This window comes from Brachyistius frenatus, unplaced genomic scaffold, assembly GCF_029030835.1.
Source record: "Brachyistius frenatus isolate BFR_SWC_R1_liver_20210118 unplaced genomic scaffold, ASM2903083v1 Contig_8, whole genome shotgun sequence".
Taxonomy (NCBI): Eukaryota; Metazoa; Chordata; class Actinopteri; family Embiotocidae; genus Brachyistius; species Brachyistius frenatus.
The window spans coordinates 7,547,056-7,573,562 of record NW_027210607.1 but is presented as its reverse complement, the minus strand read 5'-3'; the positions used below and the strand labels follow the sequence as shown (position 1 = coordinate 7,573,562).

The following is a 26,507-nucleotide window of genomic DNA, read 5'->3' as shown; positions in this document are numbered from 1 at the left end:
TTAAAGCCCAAGAGCATTTTTTTTTTTTGGTTGAATTTGAACTTCTACTAACTTTTAAGTTCACTGGCTCATGTTGTTCTTCACCTGAGTCATCATTTCCCCTCAGATTTACAGAACTGTATGGTAAGTTTCAGCCCCTTGTTTAGCTGTTCGCCCAACACATTTACTGTTTTGGTTCACTCTCACTGCTCATTGTTTTTGGCCACAGAGCAGCCAGCTTCTTTCAGCTTAAAAGCTCTAAAACAAAAAATACCGTACACCACCTGTTCAGCACCAAACAGTAGACAGAACAAAGTGAATCATTCAGCAATGTAGGATCCAAATATTTCCCTCAGGAGGTGGTGGAGAACAAAAACAGAGCTAACAGAGAGTTAAAATTGGACTTCATTGCATTATATGGGCATAAACACAATCCCAAATGAATGATAGTTTTGCCTTGTAACTGCTGGGTGTGTAAATAAGCAACTCTTTGTTAAAAAAAATTTGCCATTTCAGCAAAGTGCTCTGCACTTTTGGTATTATTTTAGCATCTTTCAGTTCTTTGTTTCAATTTTATCGCTCAAAACTAAGTGACAACTTTTGGTTCAGTTTCACGCCTCTCAGTGGTGTTGTTCTGTTTACAGTAAAAAAAAAAAAAAAGTGCTGACAAACTGACTGTATTATCAATACAGTCAATTATCCACAGAATACAACAATTACTGTAATAAAAATTATAAGATCGATAAAAACACTTCATTTGAAGTTACAAGCCAGTGAGGGCACAATGGCGGGAGCAAAAAGTGAAAAATCAGGGCACAGTTAAAGTAACAAAACAGCAAGAGGAAAACCACATAAAGAGCTTAATTGTAAAAAAAACACCCGGCAGGTTTAGAGTCAGCTGCGCTTATTTGCACTCAGAAGTCCTTGACAGTGTCCTTGGAGGAAGCTATTTAGATTTTTTTTTTTTTAATCTTTCCACTGAAAACAGCAGTCTGAGCTGAGAAGCTGCTCTTATGGGGATTTTAGCAGGATGTAAAGGGTGGTTGTTTGATATGAGTGAAGTTCATTGAAGGAAAATTATGTTAGAGGGAATCAAACTAAAATTCAAAGAACAAAGATGCGTATGAGGCAGGTGGTTTATCAGTTGATCTCTTGTGATTTAAAGATTACAGATCTGTCATTTTAAGGAACTTTGGTGACAGACTCTCATCTTTCTGCTTTGACACGTGACTAGAAAGATTAAGGAGCATGAAAATTATTTTCACAGACAGATTGAAACTGTTCCTACTTCACTTGTCTGAAAAACCTTTCCAGCAAAAACAATTGGACGGCACTCTTTTTCTACTCCTACTCAGTTTGTCACTGTAGGATCCCCAACATCTGTTAACCTATTCTGAGCTGTGCAGCTGCTGCAGTTTGACCTGCAGTCTCTAAAAGTTTCACTAAGTGTCTCACTTCTTGACTTTTCTTTTAGGACACGCCGAGATAAGCTGTTCAAGTGTGTGTCTACCATATGCTGCGGACATTACCGTAAATACTTTAAATTTCAAGTCTTCTCATAGTGTCTCAGTATACATACACACGTCACCCTGCTCTCTGACAGGCTGAATCCACTCATCACTTAACTAAAAAGCTTTTTCCTGGCGTTTAGCCCTGAACGAAAAAAAAGACCTCAACCTGCAAGCCATTCAAGCATCTATTGTCCTAAAAAGGAGTGCTGCGTGTGCGTCTCCCTCACGAGTTAATAAAGACTTCCCATGACCAGGCTTAAGCTATATGCTTTTGAGGGAATGTTTTGGCTGAGAGAGGAGCTCTCGTGCATCTCAGCCAAGTAAGAGGCGTTTAAACTGAGGATCAGGGCCTTTTGAAAGCCTGACGTCACCCTCCCTGCGAGCATGAAGGGGGCAGCTTGGTGTGTTGCCATCTTGTTGATCAGATTAACATGTGAGAATCAGAGCCTGCAACACTAGACTGTAACTGGAGTGCAGCTCAGCTAGAGCTGAAATCTATTCAATATGTATGTAAGATTAATGCTTGAGTAGCAGCATTATGTTCCTAAAAACACAATACTTTATGCTTACTTTATGGATGTGTGGGAAAGAGTCGTACAGGCAGCAGAGAGGGAAGTCAAGGAGACAGAATAGTTGGTAAAGTGTGAGTTATGCTCTGTTGTACTAAATAAATGGACTCTGAGTGTGAACATAAACACTGAGATATTGTATTGGCAGAAACCTTGCTCCAGAGCAAGGGAGAGTTGTAGGTCAAAATTTGACTCTGAGTTGTTTTCTTTCAAAACATGCCAAATGGCAAGTTGAGCTGCACCCTGTAAATTAACTGTATGAATAATCAGGGAGGAAACACTTGCATCAAGTGTGTCATAAAAAAACAGAACTGCTGAGACATGCAGATTTTTCATCCTATAGCTGGAAATTCACAATTATGTTGAGAACTTGCTGGAAAACAATTGCTTCTCGCTGAGTTTTCTGGCACCTCTGCCGTATTGACTGGAAGCCTTAATGAGTAATGTTGTCCATGGGATGATGAGAGGTTTCAGACTATTTTGAAGTCACCGTGCAGAATATTAACACTTATTGGCAGGAATTCCCTGTCTAAGAATGCAGTTTAGAAATTGCTTAAGACCTCTATGCGTAAGATTAAAGAAAAAAGAAAAAACATTTTTTAAATGTTGTCACAAAAATGACCTGATGGTGATTATTGGTCCAAATAGAAGTTAGGAGCAGTTTAGCCTGGTATTACCAGATCCAAATTCACTTTATGACTATTTGAATATATTCAGCCCCCAGTGTGAGCAGAGTGCAATGCCATGTCAGTAAATGACTATTGTAGTATTTATCAAGACATTTCAGGCATTCTTCTTGCTCTATCTTCAATTGCTCAATGTTTGCTCTGAGTGGTTTCTCCAAATGGTGGAAACAATCATTGCTAAGAAGTGTCAGACCAATTTTAATTTCTGAAGAATTTATGTTGGTGGTGATTCAGAGGTCAGGAATGTCAACCCAAAGTAGGAAACAATAAGGACATTTTCATTTTGGCGTGTTTTTGTCTTGTTTAAAAATATATATATGTTAAAGCTGTTGACATATTTATCTGTGACATGCTAAAAAGTAGTATAGACAAGAGTCAGTCTCTGTAAAGTCTCTGTAAAGTCTGATTCAGTAATGTCAGCGTATAACACTATTTATGTATGTATGTGCTTTATATAACTTGGTATCAACTTTTAAACTATATATAAACTTCATTAAGTCTTTGATTACTGGCTCTCAAATATTAGAAATGCCATCCATTCCATTACTCTGTGAGATCTGAGATTGGGTACCCATCCTGCGGCTTCTGTGTTTGAATGAGGATTAACACTGACTGTTGAGTGGAAAATGGCCTGTCGCAAGCTTTGTCTTCTGAACTTCACCAGCATGTAAGGAACAGTTGTTGGATTTCTTTCCAGAGAATTATAGCTAGCAGGCAGTTAACACTAGCCAGTGTGTTTCTCAGCTGTAGCTCAGGAACTCCTCTGTCCCATAAATACAGGACTTACAGGCCAGATCAGGTGGGAGTAAATGGCCCGACCAGGGGTTTGGAATTGAATTGGGCAATTGGCAGCATTGATCAAGGGATAATAAAAGATGACGCCGAGTGTCAGACTTTGGTGCGTCTGATGTGAGCATGCTGTGAGCTTTGGGTGCTCTCCAGTTATTTAGCAGTCTTTAATGCTGTGTTTCAAGGAGAATGTGATCCTTTATCTGCACAATGTCTGTTAAAAAAAGACACGGAAATGTCTCCACAACACATTACTGCAATGGGAAGATTAAGTCTGTTTACTATTGTATAAAAGCCCCTTTTAAGCATTGTGCAAAAACAATCCATTTTATTTTTAAGCCATTATGACCCCAAAGTCCCCTGTGGCTTGTGAAACTTTGAGATAAGCAGTGGGAGTTTGGGGCAGGAGACCCTCACAGTTCTCTCCCAGGGGGTCAGTTCACTCAGAGTCCAGCGGACAGGGGCCATTTCAAGCATTTTGCTTTAATTGCCACTGAGGCCGAGGGCTTTGCCAGTGCTTCACACAGTATACCACCAGTTGTCCCGCGCTGAGTAATTGTGTCATGTTACCTCTCGAGCCCCAGCACTGCTGTTTCAGTCTGTTAATGTCCTGCACTAGCGTTTGCTCTTTCCTGCTATAACTCTCTCTGCTGATGAGTTGGGTGGGTTCGGCACTGATGATGCTGAATGTGCTCAAAGTGCACAGATGGCTGCGCGCCTGCCTGAGGGAAGAGGATGGGTGGGAGGACACTGGAAAACGCTCTGATAAAGGACAGAAAAGAGAAAGTGCAAGAGAACAAGGGGCCTAAATGACCACCAGAAGACACAGGGGAGCGCTCTGTGTTGACACGGTGGGCTTGGCTCCATGTTGGTAGACATCAGTTTAGAATAGGGACACAAGTTGCAGTTGTGTGTTTTTGCTGCGGCTTTTAAATAGTGAGACCAGAGCCAAACCCACCAAGCGGTCTTCAAAGAGCTGAGTGTAGCTGTAACAGACAAAAGAGATGAAAAACCAACATCAAACTACTTTTTCCATGTATGTCTTTCAGCGCTGTCATCTAACGAAGATGCAGGATTTGATCACATTTAGCGCTCTGTTTTCATTCTGTCTGCATTGTTTCCAAGCCCCATGCCAAATCAAACACTTCTTTTGTGGTCCTACATGGAGCTGCCAGTAACGCTAAGATATCTCTCAGAGGCAGTGCCAGCAGGTTTACAACAAAAAAAAAGGATCCACTTTGCTGAGAATTTTCAGTGGCAGCCCTGTTTTACAAATTTTAACAAGTTGTTGTTGTTTTTTTTTAAGAGAGAAATGACTGTCAATAAGAATGATGTCTCACCCATCCATATGAACCAGTTCACATGATTTTATGTGTTGTCGCTTACATCTGCGTTCAGCTCTGCAACTTTATGGCCCAGTGATTACTGTGATAACATCATATCCAGACTGTGTGATCCTCTGATAATCTGCAGTGTAATCAGTCTTTGCGCCAGGCGTTAATCGGACAAAGATGTTAAATTACTATAATCACCCAGACAGTTACGTGACAGTTATTTTTTTGAGGTCACATTTTGTTTTAATAGCTTTATGTCTATGGTTGGACAAATTCTTTGCAACAGCCTTGTTGTTTGTTGTCTCTGCAGAAAGATGTGAAGGACGTGTTCACAGCCATCTCATTCGAGGTGGCCTACAGTCTTGGGAAGCACGTGCTAACGGGACACCATGACCGAGACCTGCCCGCACTCACTCCAGTGCTGCGATGGAGGAAAGGAAATAAGATTGCAGTGAGGAATGAGGTACAACAAGGATATATATATTTTTTATATAAAGTAAAATCCTCCCAAATACAGTTGTCTTATTTTTATTACTGGAAAAAAGAATGAAAAAAAAGTGTGGAGTCATAATTTAAAATTGACCTTAAAGAGCCAGTTGCACACTCTTCATTACAGTATCAGCAACTTTTATCAAAGTGTGATACAGTCATTATTTGGAAAATCCTTATCAGTAGTTGTATGAATCTCTCAATCATTTTCATTGTGTGTATCTTGCAAATGGATTTTTATCCATTCAAATCACTGAGATTTGTTTTCCAGTAGTTGGATGGGGACTAAATGGATCTGTTACCTCTGAAAAAAAGAAAACCTTCTAGCCCTCATCTGATCAAGAAAGGGGGCATCAGAGGATGTGTTGCTCTTGCATTAAAATTTGCTGTCACAGGATCATAAATATTCTCAAAATGAAGCCTGTTTTAATTTAGTTTTTGACCTATTTTCATAGACTACTTCAGTTCAGCTGTATCACGTTTATAGAGCTATAATTTAGTTCAAGAGTAATACTGTAACAGGACTGTAACAAACAATGCTTTTGTAGAACTCCCTGATTATTTTCTTGATGAGTTGTTTTGCATAAAAATTGGGAAAGAAAATGTCATTTATAAGTCTCTTGTTTTTGCTGACCAAGACACCAAAACCTTCATGTTTATCTTGCGCTCATAGAAAGAGAATAAGTTATTTATAAGTTATAGGTATTTAAGTAAGTTGTTTTCTACTTAATTTTTGATACAGTTCATTTCCTCAACTGACTGGACTGAAAGAGAAATTCTCCCCACACCTGATACAAAAAGAAAGTCACCTCTTCCACAGAAGGAATGAAGGAAATAGCTCAAATTGGGGTTATAATAATTCGGTGTTGATTACCAGCTTATTATTGTCTGTGTTAGCTTTTCTTGAGTGGAATCCAAAAAGACTGATTCATTTATTTTCTTTGCGACCACCTCTAACCTGCCCCATATGTGTTTCCCCACCGTCTGCACTTCTTGAAAAACGGAGGGATTTGCGTCTGTCAGCGTCTACAGAATCGATTTATCTGAAACTCATCAATGTTACATCAAACTTTACTGCTTGACTTAAGTTTCCTCTCATGATTTAGCCTTCAACCAAAGACTCTCCTCTGACTACTTTAGGGGGAGATTAGACATGATTTTAGCCTTCCTGGATTTAAAAAAAAAATCTACTGGAGAGCTCCAACAACAACACAACACTGCCCCCTAGTCTGAACACAGAGTCAGTGTGTGTAGTGCATGAGCAGCATGAAGTCATATGAACTGTGTACTTTACTGTTTCCTCCTCAGACTTGGTTTGAGAAGAACTGCCTGTCAGACGACTGCGCTGCAGACCTGAGGCTTCATGGGAAGCTGCTGCTGTCTGGGTAAAACCTTCGTCTTGGCAGTTTAGATTCATTCTCTGTTTTGGCCTGTTCTTCCAGTGCGGAGAAAGCAAGCTGACGTCATAGGCCATGTGGGTGTGGGTAGTGGAACCATGACGCATGCTTGGAAGATATCCATATGTTTTTCCATAGTTAGGGAGTTCCCGTTCTTTTTATTGTGTATCTTCTGTTCTCTGTACATTTAGCAACAGTTTGTTTTGTCATGGTAACGGGTCGTTTTCCTACCTGTGCCAACACTCTCCTTTAGGAGGACCCCTCTCAGCATACTTACAGTTAAAAGTACAAATTTCAAAATGAAACAAAGACTCTTTGTTCATATAAGTCTTTGCATGCTGCTCTTCGATTGAAGTTGCTGCAATTCCTGAGGTACATTGTTTATTCTGTGTTCCTACCAGGTTGCACAGCAAACCCCACTTGGCTCTCGGAGGAGTGAAGAACGTCTCTTTGAACCTGACCATCTCTAACGCTGGAGACGACGCCTACGACACCAACATCCACTTCAACTTCTCCAGAGAAGTTTTCTACATCAACTTCTGGCAGAAGGTCTGTGGCAATTTTGCATTAATAATGTAGAAGTGAAGCTAAAACTATATATTTTACACATGCCTATCAGATGAATAGCCTCAGTTTTCCACTGAGATGTACATTTTCACAAGGATAGTTTATTTCCAGGGACTACAGCATAAAATCATACGTCAGGAGCGCAGTCTAAACAGTGAATCATGCAGAAACTGACCTGCGTGAGGACTGAGGAGCTTAAAACTTTGTCTGAGCCGTGTAGGTAAAAGTGAAGATGAAAGGACAAAAAGCAGGTGAAGCAACAGCTGTCCCGTCTCAGAGGGCAGCTCCTCTGGCTGACCTGTCACACGCCTCTCTGATTCATTCAAGACACACACACCATATCAGCAACAAACGAGCTGTATGCATGAGAACAAGGCAGATAACACATACTTCATATTCCCACAAGTTTGAAATATGTACCGTTTAAATCGTATTATTCATGCCTAAAAACTCTCCTCAGGCCGTGTTTAATTGGGTAAATAAATACACGTATGTAAAGAGGGGATTATGACTGACCTTCATGGAACTACTGATCCAACCTCCTCCTCACAAATAGTTAGACCTCTAATGATTTCTGTCACTGCTAAAGAAATATCTACCCACCTCCATCCCACATTCGACCTGAGAGATTTGCCTTTAGACTGCGCTGCGTGCAGATGGATTTCACAGCAGCCGCCTCTGCCTCTGCTCACGTTTGTTCGCTCACTTCTTGCAAAGACTAAGGCAGATCTGCTCACAGCTGGGACAGAGAGAGAGAGAGAGAGAGAGAGAGAGAGATGCCACGTCAGATGGTGCGCTCTGACAACATCCATCAGGATGCCCCCCCCCTTCCCTCCGACATAATGGACTTCATGTTTATCCTCCAGCTGGTTTTTTTCACCACTGTGATGGATAAAACCATCTCTGCAAAGCACTCAACCTGTGGCTTGATTTGAAACCCCCAACAAAGGTGAAATTGAATTTAAATAGAATATATGCTGCAGGCAAATATTAGAAAAACAGTGGGTCAGTTTCAGTTTCAGTTTCATAGCTAATCTAATGAACTGGGCTGACATTAAGTGTCAGGTTATCAGCAGCCCCAAAGCCTCATTTTGTTCAGGAAGCTGATAAGTAAAGGGTGGCCTGCTGCACAAAGGGAACAGGAAGTGAACACTATCAATGGATGAAAAAGAGGCCACCAAGCACATTTACTGCCATGTGCTCTTTGAGACATTTCTAATTACTACTAGAGAAGTCTGAGGTGATGGTGTGACCCCTTTTTTGCAAAGGTAAAGTTCATTCTTAACCCTCCCCCGAGGCTTCCTCTCGAGTGAGTGAAGCATGAACTTGTACTCTCCTGACATTTAAGAGCGGAGTGTGTTATCTCTCTGTTGTTTTTGTAATACCAGCTGTCACATAGCTGTGGAGGTGAATTGGTTTCATAAGCTCTGCCTTCACTCCAGTGGACTTAAAGACTTCTGCACTGGCTTCTGTGTTTTCTTTTTTTATCTCTGAAATGTCTGGGCAGTTTTTTTTCTAAATGGTCAGAGCTGTGGCAGATAATCTGTGCTGTTGTATATCTGGCAGTGCTCCTCTCCATTTATCTGAAACATGTTCTGTATAGTTGCAACTTATTTTGCTAAATTGATTTTTATTTTTAAATTTTATTGCCTCAGATTCTGATTCACTGTGGCAAGAATATTCAAATGCTGTTTAAAGATGAACACGGCAGCTGTACTGGGTGATTTCGGATGAATATAGGATGGTTTTTGTGAGTGTTTGTCCACAATTGTATGTCACAATATAACAAAGATATGAAAAATGACATATTAAATAATCAAAATTATGCTTAATATCATGCACCTTGTCACACTGCTGCATATGATGTGAAAAACATCTCCACAAGTGTAAATCAAAATCTACTTTTGTACAACATAGTATAATTGATACATATTAGGCACAATTAAGATGTACTCAAAATCAGTCACCAGCAGTAATACTGTGTGATTCCACTTTAAGATTTTAGTATATTTATATATACCATTTTCAATGAGTACTTTTACCTTTAATACTTTAAATACAGTTTGTTATGATATAGTTTACTTTTACTTAAGCTGAATGCACAACTTTAGTCATAAGAGATCTGAATACTTCTGGTGATTTAACAGTTGAAACAAATGAACCTTGTGGTGAAAAACGCAGAAGTTTAGAGTGCAACTGATAAATGTGTGAATTTCAGCACAGCTTCAAACCTACGAATTTATCAATCACTGATTTTCTTGGCTGTGAAGTGACACTTTACTCGTGCTGTGAGAGCCTGAGATGGATCTTCATCAATTGTAGAGAGTATAAAGGAGGTGATGACACTGGTTTGGAAAAGGTAGACCAGAGCAAAGCCAAATGTCCAAATACAAAAGTGGATGGAGACACAAAGAGACACAGAACATACAGAAAACAGGCCTCCTGTGTATTATCATTCACACTGATGTAATACTCCAGTAGATGCTTCAGCTGACACTAAAGAAGGGTAAACAATTCCGATGATTTATAATGGCACTGCATTTGTTAACACCCCCAGTATGTATTTGTTCCTGACAGAGAAGACAAGAGAAAGTAAAGAAGTGCTGAACAAACAGACTTTGTCATTCTTCTCTCTGGAGCACAGTGCACCACATGTCTGAGTGCTCTGCCTTCTCTCAAAGGCTGCCAGGTGTGTGATGGGTAAACAGGCTGACTTCCCCAAATCCTGCCCAGCCCCATGGGACAGGCGGTGTTTGCACAGCGGCACCGAGGAATACAGGAAATAGAGGAAATTCCATCATTGCCAGTTGCACAGGGGTCTCTACCCCACCTCTACAGGCCTCACCGTAGTCTCCATGCTGAGGGCAGTGCTGCTTATTTAAGCTGACTTAATGAAGATGGAGGGCACTGCTGCACCCTGCTCTAACACTGAGAACCTGCTGAATAAGGGGAAATGGAAGTGTGGATGGATGTCTACCTTTTAAATATGTCAGCACAGACAACCATCACACCTCATTTCTTTATCATATCTGGACACATGTTGTAAAAACTAACTCAGGCTGGACAGCAGCCAGTGCATGCAGATGTTTTGTATGACTTACCCAAATCCCCTTTCTGGATGCAGGAGTCTGTCTCTTTTTTTTTTTTATTTTTTCTTTTTTTATGGTTACAGTTGTGAGGTATCTCTGCCATCTTTCTCCCAGCGCATGAGCTCAGCTGACAGCCTCTCAGTGAACTCTCACTAAAAGAATTCTTACTCCTTGCAGGGTCAGGGCCTGAGTGTTTATACAGTGCAGCCGGTGAAACTCCATTGTGTTTAGACAAGCTTCCAAACACACAGCCTGGAGGTTGTCCAATTACCCACCCTCCAGGATGTGTGTGCCATCACTGCTTCGTACATTCTTTGTTTAACCTAATTTACAACTTCAATAAGATACTTGAACCTGTTTGTTTACACGTAGAAACGATAATCATACTGGAAATGTTGGCATGTATCCCCAACCGCAGCTGAAAATTTTATTTATTTTACTATTTGAAGCCACCAGAACTGATTGCTCTGTGTTACAGTCTGCATTTTGTCTACTGGTTATACCTTACTGTGTCTTCTGTCTCCATACACGTTTCCCACAGTGTCTCCAGTCAGTCTGTCTTCATCACCTCCTCTCACTCTCTATCTTTTTTTTTTTGCAGGAAGAGAAGGGTATTTCCTGCGCACTTGTTGATTTGGACTTCCTGAAATGCAGAGTGGGATTTCCCTTCATGAGAGCACAGACTAAGGTAGAACTGATTGCACAAAACTGCATGAAGAAAAATTTCATTTTTAAGACAAATATGCTGTGTCTTATAACAAACATAGTTGATCACATGGAAAACTGCTTCATTGTTGAAAAAACAATCAGTGGCACCCCAAGTTACTCTTCTTTTTCTCTGCAGTATCATTTTGCAGTGATTTTTGACACAAGCCAGATTTCGGGCGAAAATGACACATTGCAGTTCTTAGTTCAGGCAAAAAGGTAAGCATTGTGTGTATCTTACAATAATTTTTTTTTTTTTTTTTGTAGAATTGAAATGCTGTTTTATTTTCATCAATGTCTGTAACTTTAAGCCGTAGACAGGAAAGGAATTTTTTTTAACTTTATTATTCCTTGTTTGTTTTAGTGCCAATCCCGAGCATAAACTCTCCGACAACAGTTTAGATCTGTCCATCCCTCTGACTCATGAGACCGACACCACTATTACTGGGTAAGATCAAAATAAAACATGAACACCCGTAACAGTGTAGTTACTCTTTAGCGAATGTAAAGCTATCTATTTTGCATGTCTCAAATGAAGAAGTGATTGTCCAGCTGTTGGCTCCCAGGAAAAGAGGGAGTGCTTTGCTCAGGATGGAGGATATCAACTTGAAAAGCTTTATCTCTGAGTGCTTTATCATCTCTCTGCTTCACAGAGGAGGGAGAGAGATGTAAAACAGCCCAAATATGCCAGAGCTCTGACATCTGATAAGGCTGCTGTCTTTAATGTGAAGAGAGGCTGGACCCATATCTCAGCTGCTAAAGAAAACGCTTCTGTCCAGCTGATTAAAGCCATAGATTTTTATGAAGCTCTTTTGAACACTGTTTCTGTGGGCATTCAATAAATAGCTATTTAATTCTTTTAAATAGCTTTTTTAAATAGCTATTTTAACACATGGTTGTTTTTAGTGTGGTGACACCAAGCTCCTTTGTGTACGGAAACTCCATCGATGCTTCACGCTTCGTCCAGTTGGAAGACATGGACTGCCACTTCCAGGCGCTGAACCTCACTTTCCAGGTCCCACAAGCACACACAATATATGCAGTTTTTATTTCTAAATGTTTCCCTATATATTCACTTTTCTTTTCTTTACTTGTCTCTGTGTGATGTGGTTCCAGGCCATAAACAAGGGGCCCAGCAGGCTGCCTGGCTCCACTGTGGACATCAGGATACCCAACCGGCTGTCTGGCAGCGGAGCTGACATGTTCCACATCATTGAAACACAGGTGGATGCCAACAGCAGTCTATCTTCGCTATTTATCCAGCCGAAATCATTATTTATTAGTTTATTCACCTGCAGGCAGCCATATTTTTAGCTCATTTACCCCGCCCACGTCTGTCGGTCTTGCTTCTCCTCATGGCACGGCTGCTTGTGTTCACCTCAGAGGACACACTTGTGTATAGAAAGTGTCTAAACAGCCGAGGTTTTGGTGAGACCATCTGCAATTTGCTGAGTGTGAGGCACCATTGGACCCGGGAAAATCTAAGCAAAAATGTTGACGTTGCTACTGAAGCTAGCCATCCATTTTGTTTCACAACATTTTGCATTTAGATAAAGTAACACAATCCTCCCACTGGGTTTAAATGTTTTCTTAACCTTTGCATTGCTCCTTTCATATAGGTAGATCATGGGGGAGCTCAAGCTGTTAATTGTATTTGCTGTGAATGGGCAGACAGGGTTGACTGTATCCCACCCTCCTAGCGGCCATCTGGAATCACTTTCAGGGGCTCAGACAGCTTGCACGAAATGGGAATGGGGCAGAGGCGGCTACTGCGCTGTACCATCCCCAGCCTGGAACCACATATCATAAACGCCTAAATGCGTCTAGCTTGTGGCACACTGGACAGTTTCACGTGTATATTTTATAGCCAGATATTCTTACATTTTATACACACCTTGATTTGTGCGGAAATTATACACAAGTTTCTCTCTCTATATGTTCCAGTTTTTCCGCATAAAATCTTCAATATTTACTGTGAAAGATGTGTTCTCGTGGGGGATTTCACCTGGTTAAAATTAGTGCAGCCGTTAGTGCAGTATATGAATCTTCACACTGGCATAAACACAGGATATGACAAAGCGCGGCAATAAAAACTCAGACACGCTGGGTGGTTGCACAGCAGACAATGAGGAAAGGCCAGAGGAGATTTCCACCTCCAGAGCTTCAGGTTGGACTGCGGAGAGGGGAAAGGGGAAGTGCTCCCCGGGGGCTGGGCAGTAAACTAGACACCTCTAAATCACTCCATATGAGAAATCTGTCTGGGAGGGGTACCAGTTTGTTGTGGGGGGAACTTCCTGTGAGCCCTGGAGACTCCTAACAATAGTGGGACTGGGCCAGTTTCAGTGACATACGTGCTTGTGTCAACGTTTTTGGTGTCAAACCCAAATCCAAGCCTGTCTTTGCAGCAAAAATCATGACTAAACGCCTGCTTCCTCCTGCCCCACTTACCTTGTATAACTAAATCTGTTAGACTTGAGAATACAGTGAATGACAGGATTTTATCTAAAATATCACTCAACACCACTGACTTGTTTCAGGTGGCCGATGGTCGAGGGAACTGCACCCCTCACAGGAACCCGACACCGTGCACCATCCCCCAGGACAGAGAAAGCATCTTCCACTCCATATTTGCCTTCTTCACCAAATCAGGGCGCAAAGTCTTGGTAAATGCGCAGCCCTCACATTGCACTTTGACATTTCAGAGGTCATCGACAGTCACCCCCTGTGGGGTTACTTGTTGTTTTTTAAAGTCAGTGCAACATCTGTTTATCACACATCCTTCTTGCTCTTTCCTTTTTTGTTGTTGTTGTTTTTTAACAGGACTGTGACCGGCCTGGAAGAGCATGTATGACAATCTCTTGCAGTCTTGGACCACAATTAAAAGAAGAAGCTTTGAGCATAGACATAAAACTTCTACTCAACACTGAAATTCTGAAGAGGGTAAAACACACGTCACAACTCAATAAATTGAGTTACAGGTTCTTGATTCACCGGTTGTGATTCTAAAAGTGATAATAATCCACGCGCTCTCCACCCACAGGATAGTTCCTCTGTTATCCAGTTTGTGACAAGGGGTAATGTGCAAGTAAATGACAGGGCGGTGGAGGTACCAAATGGCCTACCAGAGGACATTTCTGTGAGTATATCATGAATTTATTTACCTACATTAACTGCATTAAAATCATCAGACTCAGCTGTCTGATGATGTTTTTCTCAGGAGGTGGAGGGGACCAAAACAGAGCTAAAAGGAAAATGAATTATGGGTTTGCATTTGTCAAGTCCTCAGAAAGTCAACTGCAAAAGAACATTAATATTGCTCTGTGTCGGCTGAATGTATAAACAGGCAACTTCTGATAATCTGTCAATGTTACATTTACTGAAAATGTTTTCAATAATCACTTGATGCAGATTTAAAGAGTCAGTTTACACAAATAACAAAAGAAAACATATTTTCTTTTAGTGGTATATAGTTGTGTTAATTGTTTTAAGATTTATTTGCTCTGGGTTTTAGATGTCTCTCTCAATATAGGTTTGTAGAATTTCATAATATGGATTATAGGAAATCTCTCTGATGTTTCGCTTAAAAGATAAAAATTATCTCCCTTTGAGATAAGTTAGTAAATGTATCTTTTTTTTCAATGGATTTGGATGAACTCGCCCTTTAAATCTTGTTTTGTGTTGGCTCAGTCTGAACTGAAAGCCTTGACACATTTCTTCTTGCCACTGCTCCATCTAGTAAGGTTATGTCTTGCTCAAAGGCACCGTAGTATTGCAGATACCTATTTGGGCTTGAACCAACCCATCGTGGAGAAAGGACAAGGTACTCATGACTGCTGGCGTAAATATATCAATAAGCATATTTTAATCTTTCAATACACAGCCCATCACGCTGTGCTTAGACTTGCCTTGAGTTGCTGATGTGCTTCACTGTGGATCCGTTACAAAGGATGTGAGTACACAGAACAGCTGGGGACTGTGTCTATTTTGTGTAGTGGCACTTCAGTTTGCTGTTTTCGGGGTCCTCAGCTGTGCACAAGGACAGACCCTCCCCCCACTGTTGTTGCTGAGTGATTGAATGGCCCACCGGATCAGATTCAATGATTACAATGAGCACCCAGCAGAATCTCTCTCAAGAGAGAGAGAGAGAGAGAGAGAGAGAGAGATTAGGGTGCTGACTGGGTTGCAACCCTGCCGACCCTGAACTCCAGTTGGGCTTGGAAAATTCAGAGCCGCTATGAATATGTCCATGCCATGCCATTCTTTCAGCACTTAGAGAGTGTGCTCATTCCAGCGACTGTTACCCCCCCCTAGGTTTTAGTAAACACTGTTACCTTTTCCCTCGGGATCCCTGCTAGCTAAAGTACACACTGCAAATATAATTTGTGGTCCCCGGCTGTACCACTCACAGCAGGCTTACTGGTTGTCAGCAGAACTACAAGCTTGGTTTTTTATCACCCATGACATATAAACACATCCACAAAAACCCATATGTTTTTGCTGCAGCATGCAAGTTAAAAAAAATTGAAATTCCAAGTTGAGTTCAACAAACTTCACTTTCAGTGATTGTAAAAGTTAAATTGAGTAAGTCAGAGTCAGAGAGCAATGACCAGTGAAGCTTTCATCTTTTTTGTACACGGAAATGGCTCGGCATGCATAACACTCAGATTCCAAAGCTTGGGGTAAGAGGGAGGTGTTAATGTGGGAAACTATTCAACAGAGACATTAATCTTCACTTGTCCACTTGGTTTTGTCTTGGCTCACAGTTGGCGTCTCATACCACATTTGGGTTCAAAGCCCGTACAGCACTGCACATTGAAGCAGTGAAGTTCCTCAGTCAGCTCTGAAATCGTATCACCATTGTTTGCAGTAACACATTATGAAGGGTTATCTGGCATTTGAGAGAACACACAGTATTTCAATTCACAGAGCTTTATTGGCATGAAAGTTGCAACAATATTGCCAAGAAATTACTTATGTTTAAGAGTAAATAAACACACCTAATTCATGATCGTATTGAGTGTGTTTTCCATCTAAGGCCTGAATGCTGACATGAAAGCAGGCTGTAGTGCAGAGAAATGTGATATGTAATTTAATTCGAAGTTCTAATTCAGTGCAAATCAATTTAACCAATTAAAGTAATTGTGTTGGAAATAACTTATGTTCAGAGTTATCAAATAGAAAGTTTATATTCTCGTTTTATTTTCATACAAATGAAAGTAATAGAAGTTGTTAGAAATTATAATACACATCAAAGCACTGGTGCAAGAAACATGCTAAATAATTATGTTCAGTTAATTATAGTAAAAGTAATGGAATTCCACTTCCTTCCATTGTAGTTGGTTCTCAACCCATTTTGCTCTGGTTGAAATGAACTGACTTTGCTGTCAGTGACAGATGATCCAGCAGGTCAGTGTTCACTCATGTCATGGGAAACAGCCCAAATAGCTCTAATTTATAGTGGAACCAGGCTATTTTTTAAGAGTTGCCAAGCCTCCCCGAACACAGATAACTCTCAGAATTATTCCTCATTCTGGGCTTCAAGGAATCTGTTTAACGGCACAACACTTCAAATTAGGGAGTGGATGATGCATTGTTTAAAACTGCTCTGACCTAATAAGATGAATACCTGTTGGTATTGCACATAGAAATGTAAAGAGCATGCTTTGTGAAATAGTGATGCTCAAGTCTACTCACAAGTACCAGTCACCAGTGATTAAAAAAAAAAAAAAAGAAGAATATTAACAGGCAAGGTTTTGTTAGACAGATGGAGACTGATGTGTGACCTACCATGCTTACTTTAGCATCAGCTGACACTGCTAACGTGCTGATGTTTAGCAGTTACAATATTTACCATATGCACCATCTTAGCTTGGCTTGTCAGCATGCTAATATTGTTTAGTAGCACACACCTGAGCCTGAAGTCATCAGAGTCGGTGGGATTAATCAACTGAAGACCATTGATGTCGGTCCAACATTTCATTGCACTGATTGATAACTAATAAAGTAAATAAATTCCTTTAGAGTCCAGATTCCTGCCGTCTGATCTAAAACACACCGAATCAAAATGTGACTTGGCTGTTATTTTGCACTGTGTTGCATCATTAGCAGCATATGACTTCATGTGCATTCTTGTGTGTCTCTGCATGCGTGTTGAGTTCCTGTGTGACTCACTAAAGTGTTGCTGTGTTTCAGCTGGTGTTCGAGGCTCTCCACAGTCAGGAGCCGAGGGGTTACGTAGTTGGCTGGATCATTGCCATCAGTCTGCTGGTGGGAATCCTCATCTTTCTGCTGTTAGCTGTGCTACTCTGGAAGGTAAACCAACACGTGAACACAGATTGGGGTTTTTCAGCTTTCAGCATTAGAAAACTCAGAGAGCTGCTAGTTTTACTAGTAATGTTTTGGTAAAGCAACAACAGCAGCTATCGCAAGCTTGTGAGTCACAGCCAGAAGCCCCGTGTTTAACTCTGGTTCGATGTCAGCACAGTGTCCAGTTGTACAGAGACAGCTGGAGGTTCGGGGAAGGGGATGGGGGTGAGAGCTCGCTTTGGGCTTTTAACTGCCTTGAAAAGGACAAATCACATACTGGACAATAATTCACACCATACCACTAACATGAAAGGAGAATCTAAAGGGGAAACGGCAATTACACTGATGTCCAGAGGCCCTGTTAGCACAAAACTCCTTTTCTTTTTGACTGCTTCATCTTCCATCGGGAATACCACAGCTAAACCTTGGAATGCTGGTCCTGGGATACATTTCCCCCCCTCCCCGATCCCCACATCCTCAAATCCTGCCAAAATAAACTCCACTTACAAGAGCGGCACATGTCCTGTATTGCTCTTTTCAGGAAATGCCTGAGGAGAGCACAGGTCTGTATCAATAAACTTTAGTAGCCAAATGCAGATAAATGAATGGAGTCACGGTGAGGAGAGGCAGCATCCCAGTGTGGCCGCTTTGTTTAGATACACACTGAGAATCTCCAGCTGTCACACTCCCTTCATATCTACTTTATATTAAACTTGATAAATGCATGGTATGGTTCAGTGAAATGTAAATCGAAACACAATCTTACATTCCTAAAGAGACAACACATTTCTGCACAGGATTTTATTATATCTTTGTCTTTGGTTTCACACAGTTTAAGCTTGGTCACTTCAAATTGTGGATACTTTCATTGCTGCTGGACATTTTTTAAATATTTCATGCCATGATCATTTAAATTGATTCCTATACCTCCCAGGCATCCATTGTTTCCCATCTGTTTCACCGTGGGAGAAATCTCAACTTTCTAACTTAAAATATAATCCATCACCGTGAACACAAGCTCTGAGTTGTTATTTTAACAAAACGTATGTTATTTTTGGAATAATGCAGCTGAAAGATAAATCTGTTTTAAATATACTCTCTCATTGGTGATGCATTCAGTGACATTCCTGAGAGTCAGCTGCTGAATAATATTTGACTGACCATCTATGTAAAATCAAATCCAGTTTTTTTTTTTCTTGCATTAGAAATATTGCTGTTCTGTGGCGGAAACTCATCATTTTATGAGTAACAGCTGACACACTTGTCATCCTATAGCCCATACCGGATATTTGAAGGTGATATTAAGATTCATAAAAGTAAAGAAATCCATAAATAGTAAAAAAATAAGGTCTGCCTAACTATGTAATGGCATAGTTATACCAAATAACTGCCAAAATACATTGCTTCTTTTGGATTTATGTACTGCATTGTGTTGTGAAATAAAGCAGAGGTTCCACATTGTTTAGACCATGTAGCGCGATGTACCAGACCAAACTTCTCAAGTGTCACCTCCCACTGCAGAGACCAACAATTTACGAGTGCGTCAAGCAAACGTTAGCGTTAATTTCATGTTTTAAATATTAACCACAATTTTTTGCATCATTATAAGTTGATGTGAATATACAATAACTATTGTCTGTAATAATGAAATTAAATAACAATTATTTTGGACTTAGGCCAGTTGGAGTGCTATTTTTAGGCCTTATAGCAGGACTCATACATACCACCAGGTGTATTACAGTTTGTGAATCACTGCTTCAAAAGAATAGACAGACATGGAAATAACGCTTTATTCATTTCCTTTCCAAAAATTACAATATCAATACTATTTTAATGTCTGAACAGAAAATGTGGACCGACAGCCAGTTAGCAAAGCTTGGCACAACCAGCTAGTCTGATGTTTGCCACATCATCTGAAAGCCCCATCTAAAACTCATTGATTAACACATATTTTGTTTGTTCAATCCCTCCAAAAACTGCAGGCGAAAAATGACACCTTGTGGTTTTAGAGGAAGTTATCTGTTGGATTATTTGTTGTCGAAGCAAGATAAGGAATTCTGGCACAACTTCACCGACTGCCAAGGTGCACGGAGAAGGAAAAATAATCTACAAGCAGTGAAAACTCCAGCAACACTTGTTCTACATATTGCAAGTGTTGCTGGAGTTTTGATTGTTTCTGTATTATTTATTGGCCAGGAAATTACTGCGCCTCTCTGAGAAATAGTCTGGGACATAGCAGAGTGTTATAACTTGCAATCCAACTGCTGCCTCGTATTTACAGTACAGACATGAAAGTGTTATCTACCTCCCCATCTAACTTTCAGCAAGGGAGCAAATGAGAGAGACAATTTAAGTATATTATTTTAAAGTGAGGCATGTTTGCCAATACCAATATATCTGTGATAAGATAATATGGGATGATAATATCAGCCAGTGGACGAACTCAAGGTCACAGTGATACATTACCTGTTTCACAGGTTTTGCTTGAAAAATGACCACCTCCAGAGAGGAAAAGTCTACCCTAAAAATTATGAAATGCTTTGGTTAGTGGTCAGCAGTAATGTAAAATATATTTGATTTGTAAAACTACAAGTTTTTCACTGTGACCACAGATACACCTTCCAATAACTCAAACTGTTGTTCCCCGCGCTCTTTGACAGATGGGATTCTTCCGTCGGCGCTACAGAGAGATCATCGAGGCTGAAAAGAACAGGAAGGACAGTGATGAAAGCTGGGACTGGATGGAAAAGAACCACTGAGACTTGCAGTGGGGGGTCCCAGAGGAGCCAATGAGATTAGGGATTGGGTCGGGAAGGATCCAATAGCACGGGGTCTCTCAGCCCTGCCGCCCCAGTGGCACCAAGCCCTTCAGTCTTCCATATGTGGAAGAGAGGAATATTCTCCATATTTTTTGGAGACTTGATATTTTTTTGTGGGTGGGGAGTCCAGGAAACAGGCTTCTGAGGTGACAGTGTGGCTTGCCAGAGGACACTTGCTGTGGAATTCAGCTAATCTCAAAGGTGGTAACTCCCAGCCAGGGGAGCCGAGCTGTTGATGGAGACCCACATCCGTACGGGGATGTGGACACGCCATGAATACTAGTGGACAACAAAACCCTCAGGGCTGTGTTACATAGTAAATTTATTTTTATACATACACTTTAAGCCATATTGTATATAACTGAGCTTTGAGAAGAGTGGGGGGTTTTGAAGGCCATAATAAACATACTGTATCGACAGAATGTTTTTCTAAAAGCACTGATGTTTGATAAGAATGAATGCCTTGGCTCCATAGCTTTACTTTTGTGCCAAAGATATGTCCCATATAGTATATGATTGGAGTCGTTTGTATATTCAGTTCATCCCAGTACCTGGGAGTGAAAGATTGTATCTCTTCTGTACTATTTCCGGTTTATGAATATCTATTTTACACATCTGACTGCCCCTATTTACCACAGGTAATCAGCCAAAGTTAATTCTGTGCTATAACAGCCACACACACAATGAAAAAAAATGCACTGTCCCATTGTCATCAAATAGTGTTGTAGCCTCAGTGAAAGGGCTCTCTCATTCGGATCTTGTTCAGGATGTGGTAATTAGCAGCACTGTAAAGTTCTCTATTAACACTTTGTTTGTCATGTTTCTCTTATTATCTACACCTAAATTGCAAAAGATGGATTGTAAGTTATGCCATAAAAGGCAGCATGCACAATTCAACCTCTGAGACTTTCCATACGCATTCCATTTGTTCTGGTCTGCCTTTTAACTGAACCGTTTGGAGGTGAAGTTGAATTTTTTTTTTTAACAGTTTTAAATTTCAGTTTTTGCAATGTTTCAAATTAACAAATGCTTTGAAAGTACAATGCGCAGAAGAGAAAATTATCCAAAGCCAAATTTTGAAGGAACTAATTGCTAGGGTATGCAGCAGACTTTTACAATGGAGCCCCAGAAGTTTCCAGGTTCAAGTTAACATATCTTAGTCGATTATGTCGTAAGTTTTCCCTGAATTACAGAAGGAAATGATTCACTGTCTTGACATAAGACTTGATCGTGATTTATTCCCAAAACCCTAACAGACTTTACCCAAGCAGACCCTATTTGATTTTTCTATTATGTTATTAGGCGTTGGCTTTTAGTGTGAAATATGAGATACATTACTCTCCACGGGCAGATGAAAGTCTGCATGGGAGTCTACCTGCGGTCATTTACAGGGACCTGTGGAATGAGTAATGCCCTAAAAATAGGTGGGAATATGCTGCACTCAATCACTACACATAAACCAACTCTTTGGAGCCCTTGGGAAAAGCTCGTTTTTAAGTCGATGTAGAGGAATGTCAGTGCCCTGAAAACCTGCCACTATTCAAGTCAACACCTCCTCAGTGCTAAAACTGTTTTACCCCACATGTTCTTATGAGTCATGTAAATGCTGGGCTTGATTGATAAATACATTTTATATTAAAGGTCCCCAAATACATAATATTAGATTTGAAGAGCTTTAACATTAAAAAAGAAAGGAGTTATGTTCCAAAAAATAATAATTTATCAATGATTATTGGGTGATAATTAATTGTATTAGAATAAATTTACAGTATGCAATGATGAAAGACCTTTTTGTAATAGACCAGAGTCCGATTTAAACGTGCAATGCCAAAGAACAAAAGCTTTATTTTAATATGTCAGAAAGACTTCAGTGCTAAGTCACTTTATGGATCATTATGTTTGCTTTGCTCTCTATTGTGCTGTATGAATCTTTTGATACCATTTAATTCCACTGGCATTACAGCGTATACTGTACACATCCACATCCTCCCTCTGCATCTGTTCAACCGATGCTCAACATGTATGCAGAGAAACTGACACTTGACTTTTTTTTTTTTTTTTTTTTTGGTGAAGTTTAACTGTGATGATTATATTTTAAATATCTGTTTGTTGTCACCGTTAATCACACCGTTATGTGGGGTTTTGTTCTGAGTATACTACTGTCACAGAATATCATTTTCATTATAGTGTGCTGTATGTTTTATGTTTAAAGTCATGGTCAAGCTGTATATTTATCTGTTGATAAATGTTTGAGTGAAATTTCAAAGCTCTCTATGATATTTTTTGTCAAACCAACCAACAACCACTTTGTAGTCAGTGAGCTTGTTGGTTGGTGTGTTGTCTTTTTATGGTGTGTGGTGCTCTCTGCTGGCAGCTTTGCTATAAATGTACAGACAAGAACTCAAGGACAGGAACAGCACAAAACGGAATCTTTATGTTCTTGGAAAACTCTGAAGGATGTGTTGGGAGCAATATTTTCAAAAAATAGAAGTTAAGTAATAGACAAAATTGAAGTTTCTGGAACAACTTCACCTAGTGCCGAGGTGCATTGAGAAGGAAAATGAATCTACAAGCCACCAAAACTCCAGCAACACTTGCAGTTCGTGGAACAACTTTATTATGAAACCAATACGTTTTGGCTCGTGGTCCTCATCAGCGTCAACTGGAAACACAATGCAACAAACACTTAAATAGAGTGGGTTGTAAGCAAATTTTCAAAAGTGGTAAAAATAAATAAAGAGCAACAATTGTATAAATACAGTACACACATAACAGCCGATGGGAGGTCAAGGGTAGGTTGGGTATTGAAAACAAGCCTGCACTTCCCTTGAAGAGCCTTTAATTACTATAACATATTTATGTCTACTATCAAATGCTGTTGTGTAATATTGTAGATTGCTTTAGAAAAGTGTCCCTCTTTACTGGAAATAATTTTTGCTTGATAAATAACAAACCTGAGGCAAATGTGGGACAGTACTTAAATTATTGTAAATTCCTTTTTTATAATGGGCCCTGATCAGGTAAGACGTGCCATTATTATTATTATGCAATGTCTGAAAATAACTGGCCAATTTATGTTTACTTAAAATCTTTACTGTATGTTTTGCAAGGTCCAATTCATGTGCAGTCCACTTTCCTGTGTCACAGGGAAATAGTTTGTCTTTAAAGTTCAACAACATACAAATAGTATTGACTGCTCAATGACAAGTGGTGTTGTTAAAAAATAATCAACATATGACTCAATAATGAAACTAATTTTACAAGCAATCCGTAGCATAATCTACTTGTAGGTGCAGCCTATACGTTTGCATCCAAAACATCATGTCTAGTCAATCTGTAGCATATTTTACAGCTTGATGAGGTGTTGTGTGGTTGATCAGGTGACACCAGTTGCTATGAAACACTGAAATGAAGCACAAGCTGCTGTGTAGAGTAGAATGAATAATTAATACAGCTACCACACTGAATACAGCAGGAGTACGACAATCAACGGAGCTGCTCAAGTTCTTATGACCTGAGAGAATCACTCTCTTAACAATGTCCTCATTATTGGATCATGGCTTTATCAGGACTGCAGCGGTGGAGCAGGTGGTTGCACCAATTGCAAGTCAGTTATGCCGCTTAGTTCTTCTGTGTGACGGCGCAGAGGAAGCTCAACGTTTCAGCCAGCTGGAGGGGGCGGCTCAGGCTGTGGCTAAAGCTACTGAGAACCTGGCAGCAGTGGCCTCCAGGTATGTACGGTGTGGAGTTCAAGAGAAAAGTAATGTACAGGATACAAGAGTCCAACATGCCCCCTTATTTCATTTCCATGTATCATCAAATGAACACCAGACTCTGTCCTTGCAGGCACATTAGTGACACGGAGGATGAAGTTTTGCACATGGAGATGTCATCGCTGCTGGAGTCGGTCACTGTGTCTGGACAGCATGTGCTGCTGGTAGCTCAGAAACTCAGCATCCAGCCCAGTTTGGCTGAGCACCGAGAGGAACTCATTACTGCTACACAAAATGTCTTCCTGGGAGTTGTCAAAGTAAGGTATGATTTATAGTCTACTGGTTTAAAATATATACCACCCAATCTGAAATACCCTAGTAGGGAGAAAAGAATAGCAGCTGATTCAAAAACACTGAAAGGGTACTGTTGGCTCATCTTTAACAGCAGCAAATTTTCCTTTGAAAGGGAATATTACTAAACACAACAACACTCCCACACTGTCTGCTTTTAATTTGACACGAAATATCTCAGCTTCTTATGATGCGTGGCCTAAACTTCCACTGTTGTTATAAATAACAGTTTAAACCACTGTTAATCTGTAAGGACAGTGAACTTTATCCTAATGTTAACTAATGACTGATCATATTTTATGTCACGTCAGTGTACAAAGTGTTTACTTTGTTTCACTGTGATACGTTTTTATAACTTTACTCTATAACTAAGCTCTACACTGGTGTAATGTCCCATATTATAATTTTCATTCGACAATCAGACTTGGGTACCCTGAATATCTGTAGCATTAAAGAGTTGTTGAAATATTTCAGTCAGCACTAAAAGCCAACATTTTGACCCATGGTTCCATGCTACTGTACTAACATTGCTAAGAAAGCACAATAAACTGTGGAGCAGCAGTAACGCTGTGACTTCTTCTCTCAGGTGCTGTTGGTGGATGACAGCGCTGCTGTAAGGAGAGTTGTAGCTGCTGCTGATCGGGTGTTGGAGTGCCTCTCTGAGCTTGGATCCTCGTTAGACATCAAGTCGCTTCTCAAATCTTTCCAAGTGTTTTCGGAAGCTCTGCTTCACCTCAACAGTCTCACGGTGGAGAGAGCAAATTCCTTACAGGACCCCAGACAGACAAAACAGCTTCTTGACTCCCTGGAGACTCTGAGGAAGTGTATCTCCATGCTGCACACAGCCATGTGCACAACCATCAAACACCCAACCAGTGAGCAGGCCCAAGCAGCCAAGAGGTACATTCTGGACAAGGTGCAGGTTACTGTCGGAGACATTACTGCAACGCTAAGGAGTGACTGCCACAGAGGACCGCTGGGATCCTGTGGGTATTATACTGGGAGGCGTAATCGTCTGTTGCAACTACTTCCTAGTTCCTCCACCACCTCAGTCCGGGACAGCGGCCTTGACAGCCTGGTGAGGGACCTCGTGTTCCACTGTATGGTTGTGGCAAACTCATCTCGTAGAGAGTTTCAGCAAAGAGTGGTGAGCCACTGTCGACACATCCTGCAGTTCTGGTCTGACATAAAAAGGATTTTAAAGTCCTCAGAGGATCCTGATGAACAGAATTTCAAGAAGACCTGCACCTTGTTGATCCAGCAGATACAAATGCTTGACAAAGCCTTGATGACTACTGTTCTGTATCAAGTCTTGGACACATTTCTTGCGGCGTTTTCTACAGCTGACGAGCTTTTAAGTGCGACAAGACAGATCCTGGTTGCAGATTCCTCCACAAAGATGGATCTGAACTTTGTTCAGCCAGTAGTTGAGGATTTCATATCTTCCACTGATAGAATAATCCGATTGGCAAATTTCATTTCATCTGTGGCTGTAGACGCAAAGAGTTTGGAGAATGTGGAGAACTCACGAGCATGCCTTACAAGACTCAGAGCTCGAATCGCACCTCTTTCTCTGGAGCTGTCAGATAATTCAATGCAAACTGTTGAAAAGCTTTATGAGATGTGTCAAAAGTGGGAGGAGGAGACTAATCAGCTTCAGGATGCTCTCAGTGATGTGATGGATGTGAGGGAGTTCACTAATATTGCTATCAATGAGATGATTAATGGCCGTCGCGGATGTGACGCAGCATACAGAGAGCAGAGCTATAAACTCTTTGACGAACATGCAACACACCTAACCTGTCACATGAAGCTGGTGATTCAGTCAGTGAGGAGACACTTGGACAGAAGCGATGACCCCATCTACAGGAACGGCCTCCTGGTCCTGTTGAAACAGGTCCAGTCATCCCAAAGCAAAGTGGCTGAGTCAGTCAGAGACATGCTTCATGGTTCCAGTCTGAATGTGGAAGCATATTCTACACTTACAGAACATGTTTCCACAGTCATTCAGCATTTTAAGGTGCTTAGAGAGGGACTGGACGGCCAACAGCATCCACATCTGCTGAGCCCGCTGCGACAGGACGCACGCCAGCCTGAAGTCTCACAGCCGTGTTTACCAGGCAAGCTGAAGCTGGATCACATGTTACGACGCTCGGATTCTCCTGTTTTCAAAGTTATGGAGACCGGTTCTCAAAGCGAACAT

At 40.7% G+C, this 26,507-nt stretch overlaps 1 protein-coding gene across 2 annotated transcripts in view; it reads left to right on the top strand.

Annotated features, from left to right (window-relative positions):
• Window positions 1-22,486, top strand: part of itga9 (integrin, alpha 9) — a 47,905-nt gene extending 25,419 nt beyond the window's left edge. For both annotated transcript variants that reach the window (XM_069690189.1, XM_069690190.1), the window contains exons 16-28: window positions 5,179-5,331; window positions 6,666-6,742; window positions 7,156-7,303; window positions 11,012-11,098; window positions 11,255-11,334; window positions 11,480-11,563; window positions 12,022-12,130; window positions 12,232-12,339; window positions 13,653-13,778; window positions 13,936-14,055; window positions 14,156-14,251; window positions 17,308-17,427; window positions 20,082-22,486. In XM_069690189.1, coding sequence (XP_069546290.1) covers window positions 5,179-5,331; window positions 6,666-6,742; window positions 7,156-7,303; window positions 11,012-11,098; window positions 11,255-11,334; window positions 11,480-11,563; window positions 12,022-12,130; window positions 12,232-12,339; window positions 13,653-13,778; window positions 13,936-14,055; window positions 14,156-14,251; window positions 17,308-17,427; window positions 20,082-20,180 — 1,407 coding nt within the window. In that variant the 3' untranslated portion in view covers window positions 20,181-22,486. The remainder of the gene's footprint in view (window positions 1-5,178; window positions 5,332-6,665; window positions 6,743-7,155; window positions 7,304-11,011; window positions 11,099-11,254; window positions 11,335-11,479; window positions 11,564-12,021; window positions 12,131-12,231; window positions 12,340-13,652; window positions 13,779-13,935; window positions 14,056-14,155; window positions 14,252-17,307; window positions 17,428-20,081) is intronic.
• Window positions 22,487-26,507: the final 4,021 nt, after the last annotated feature.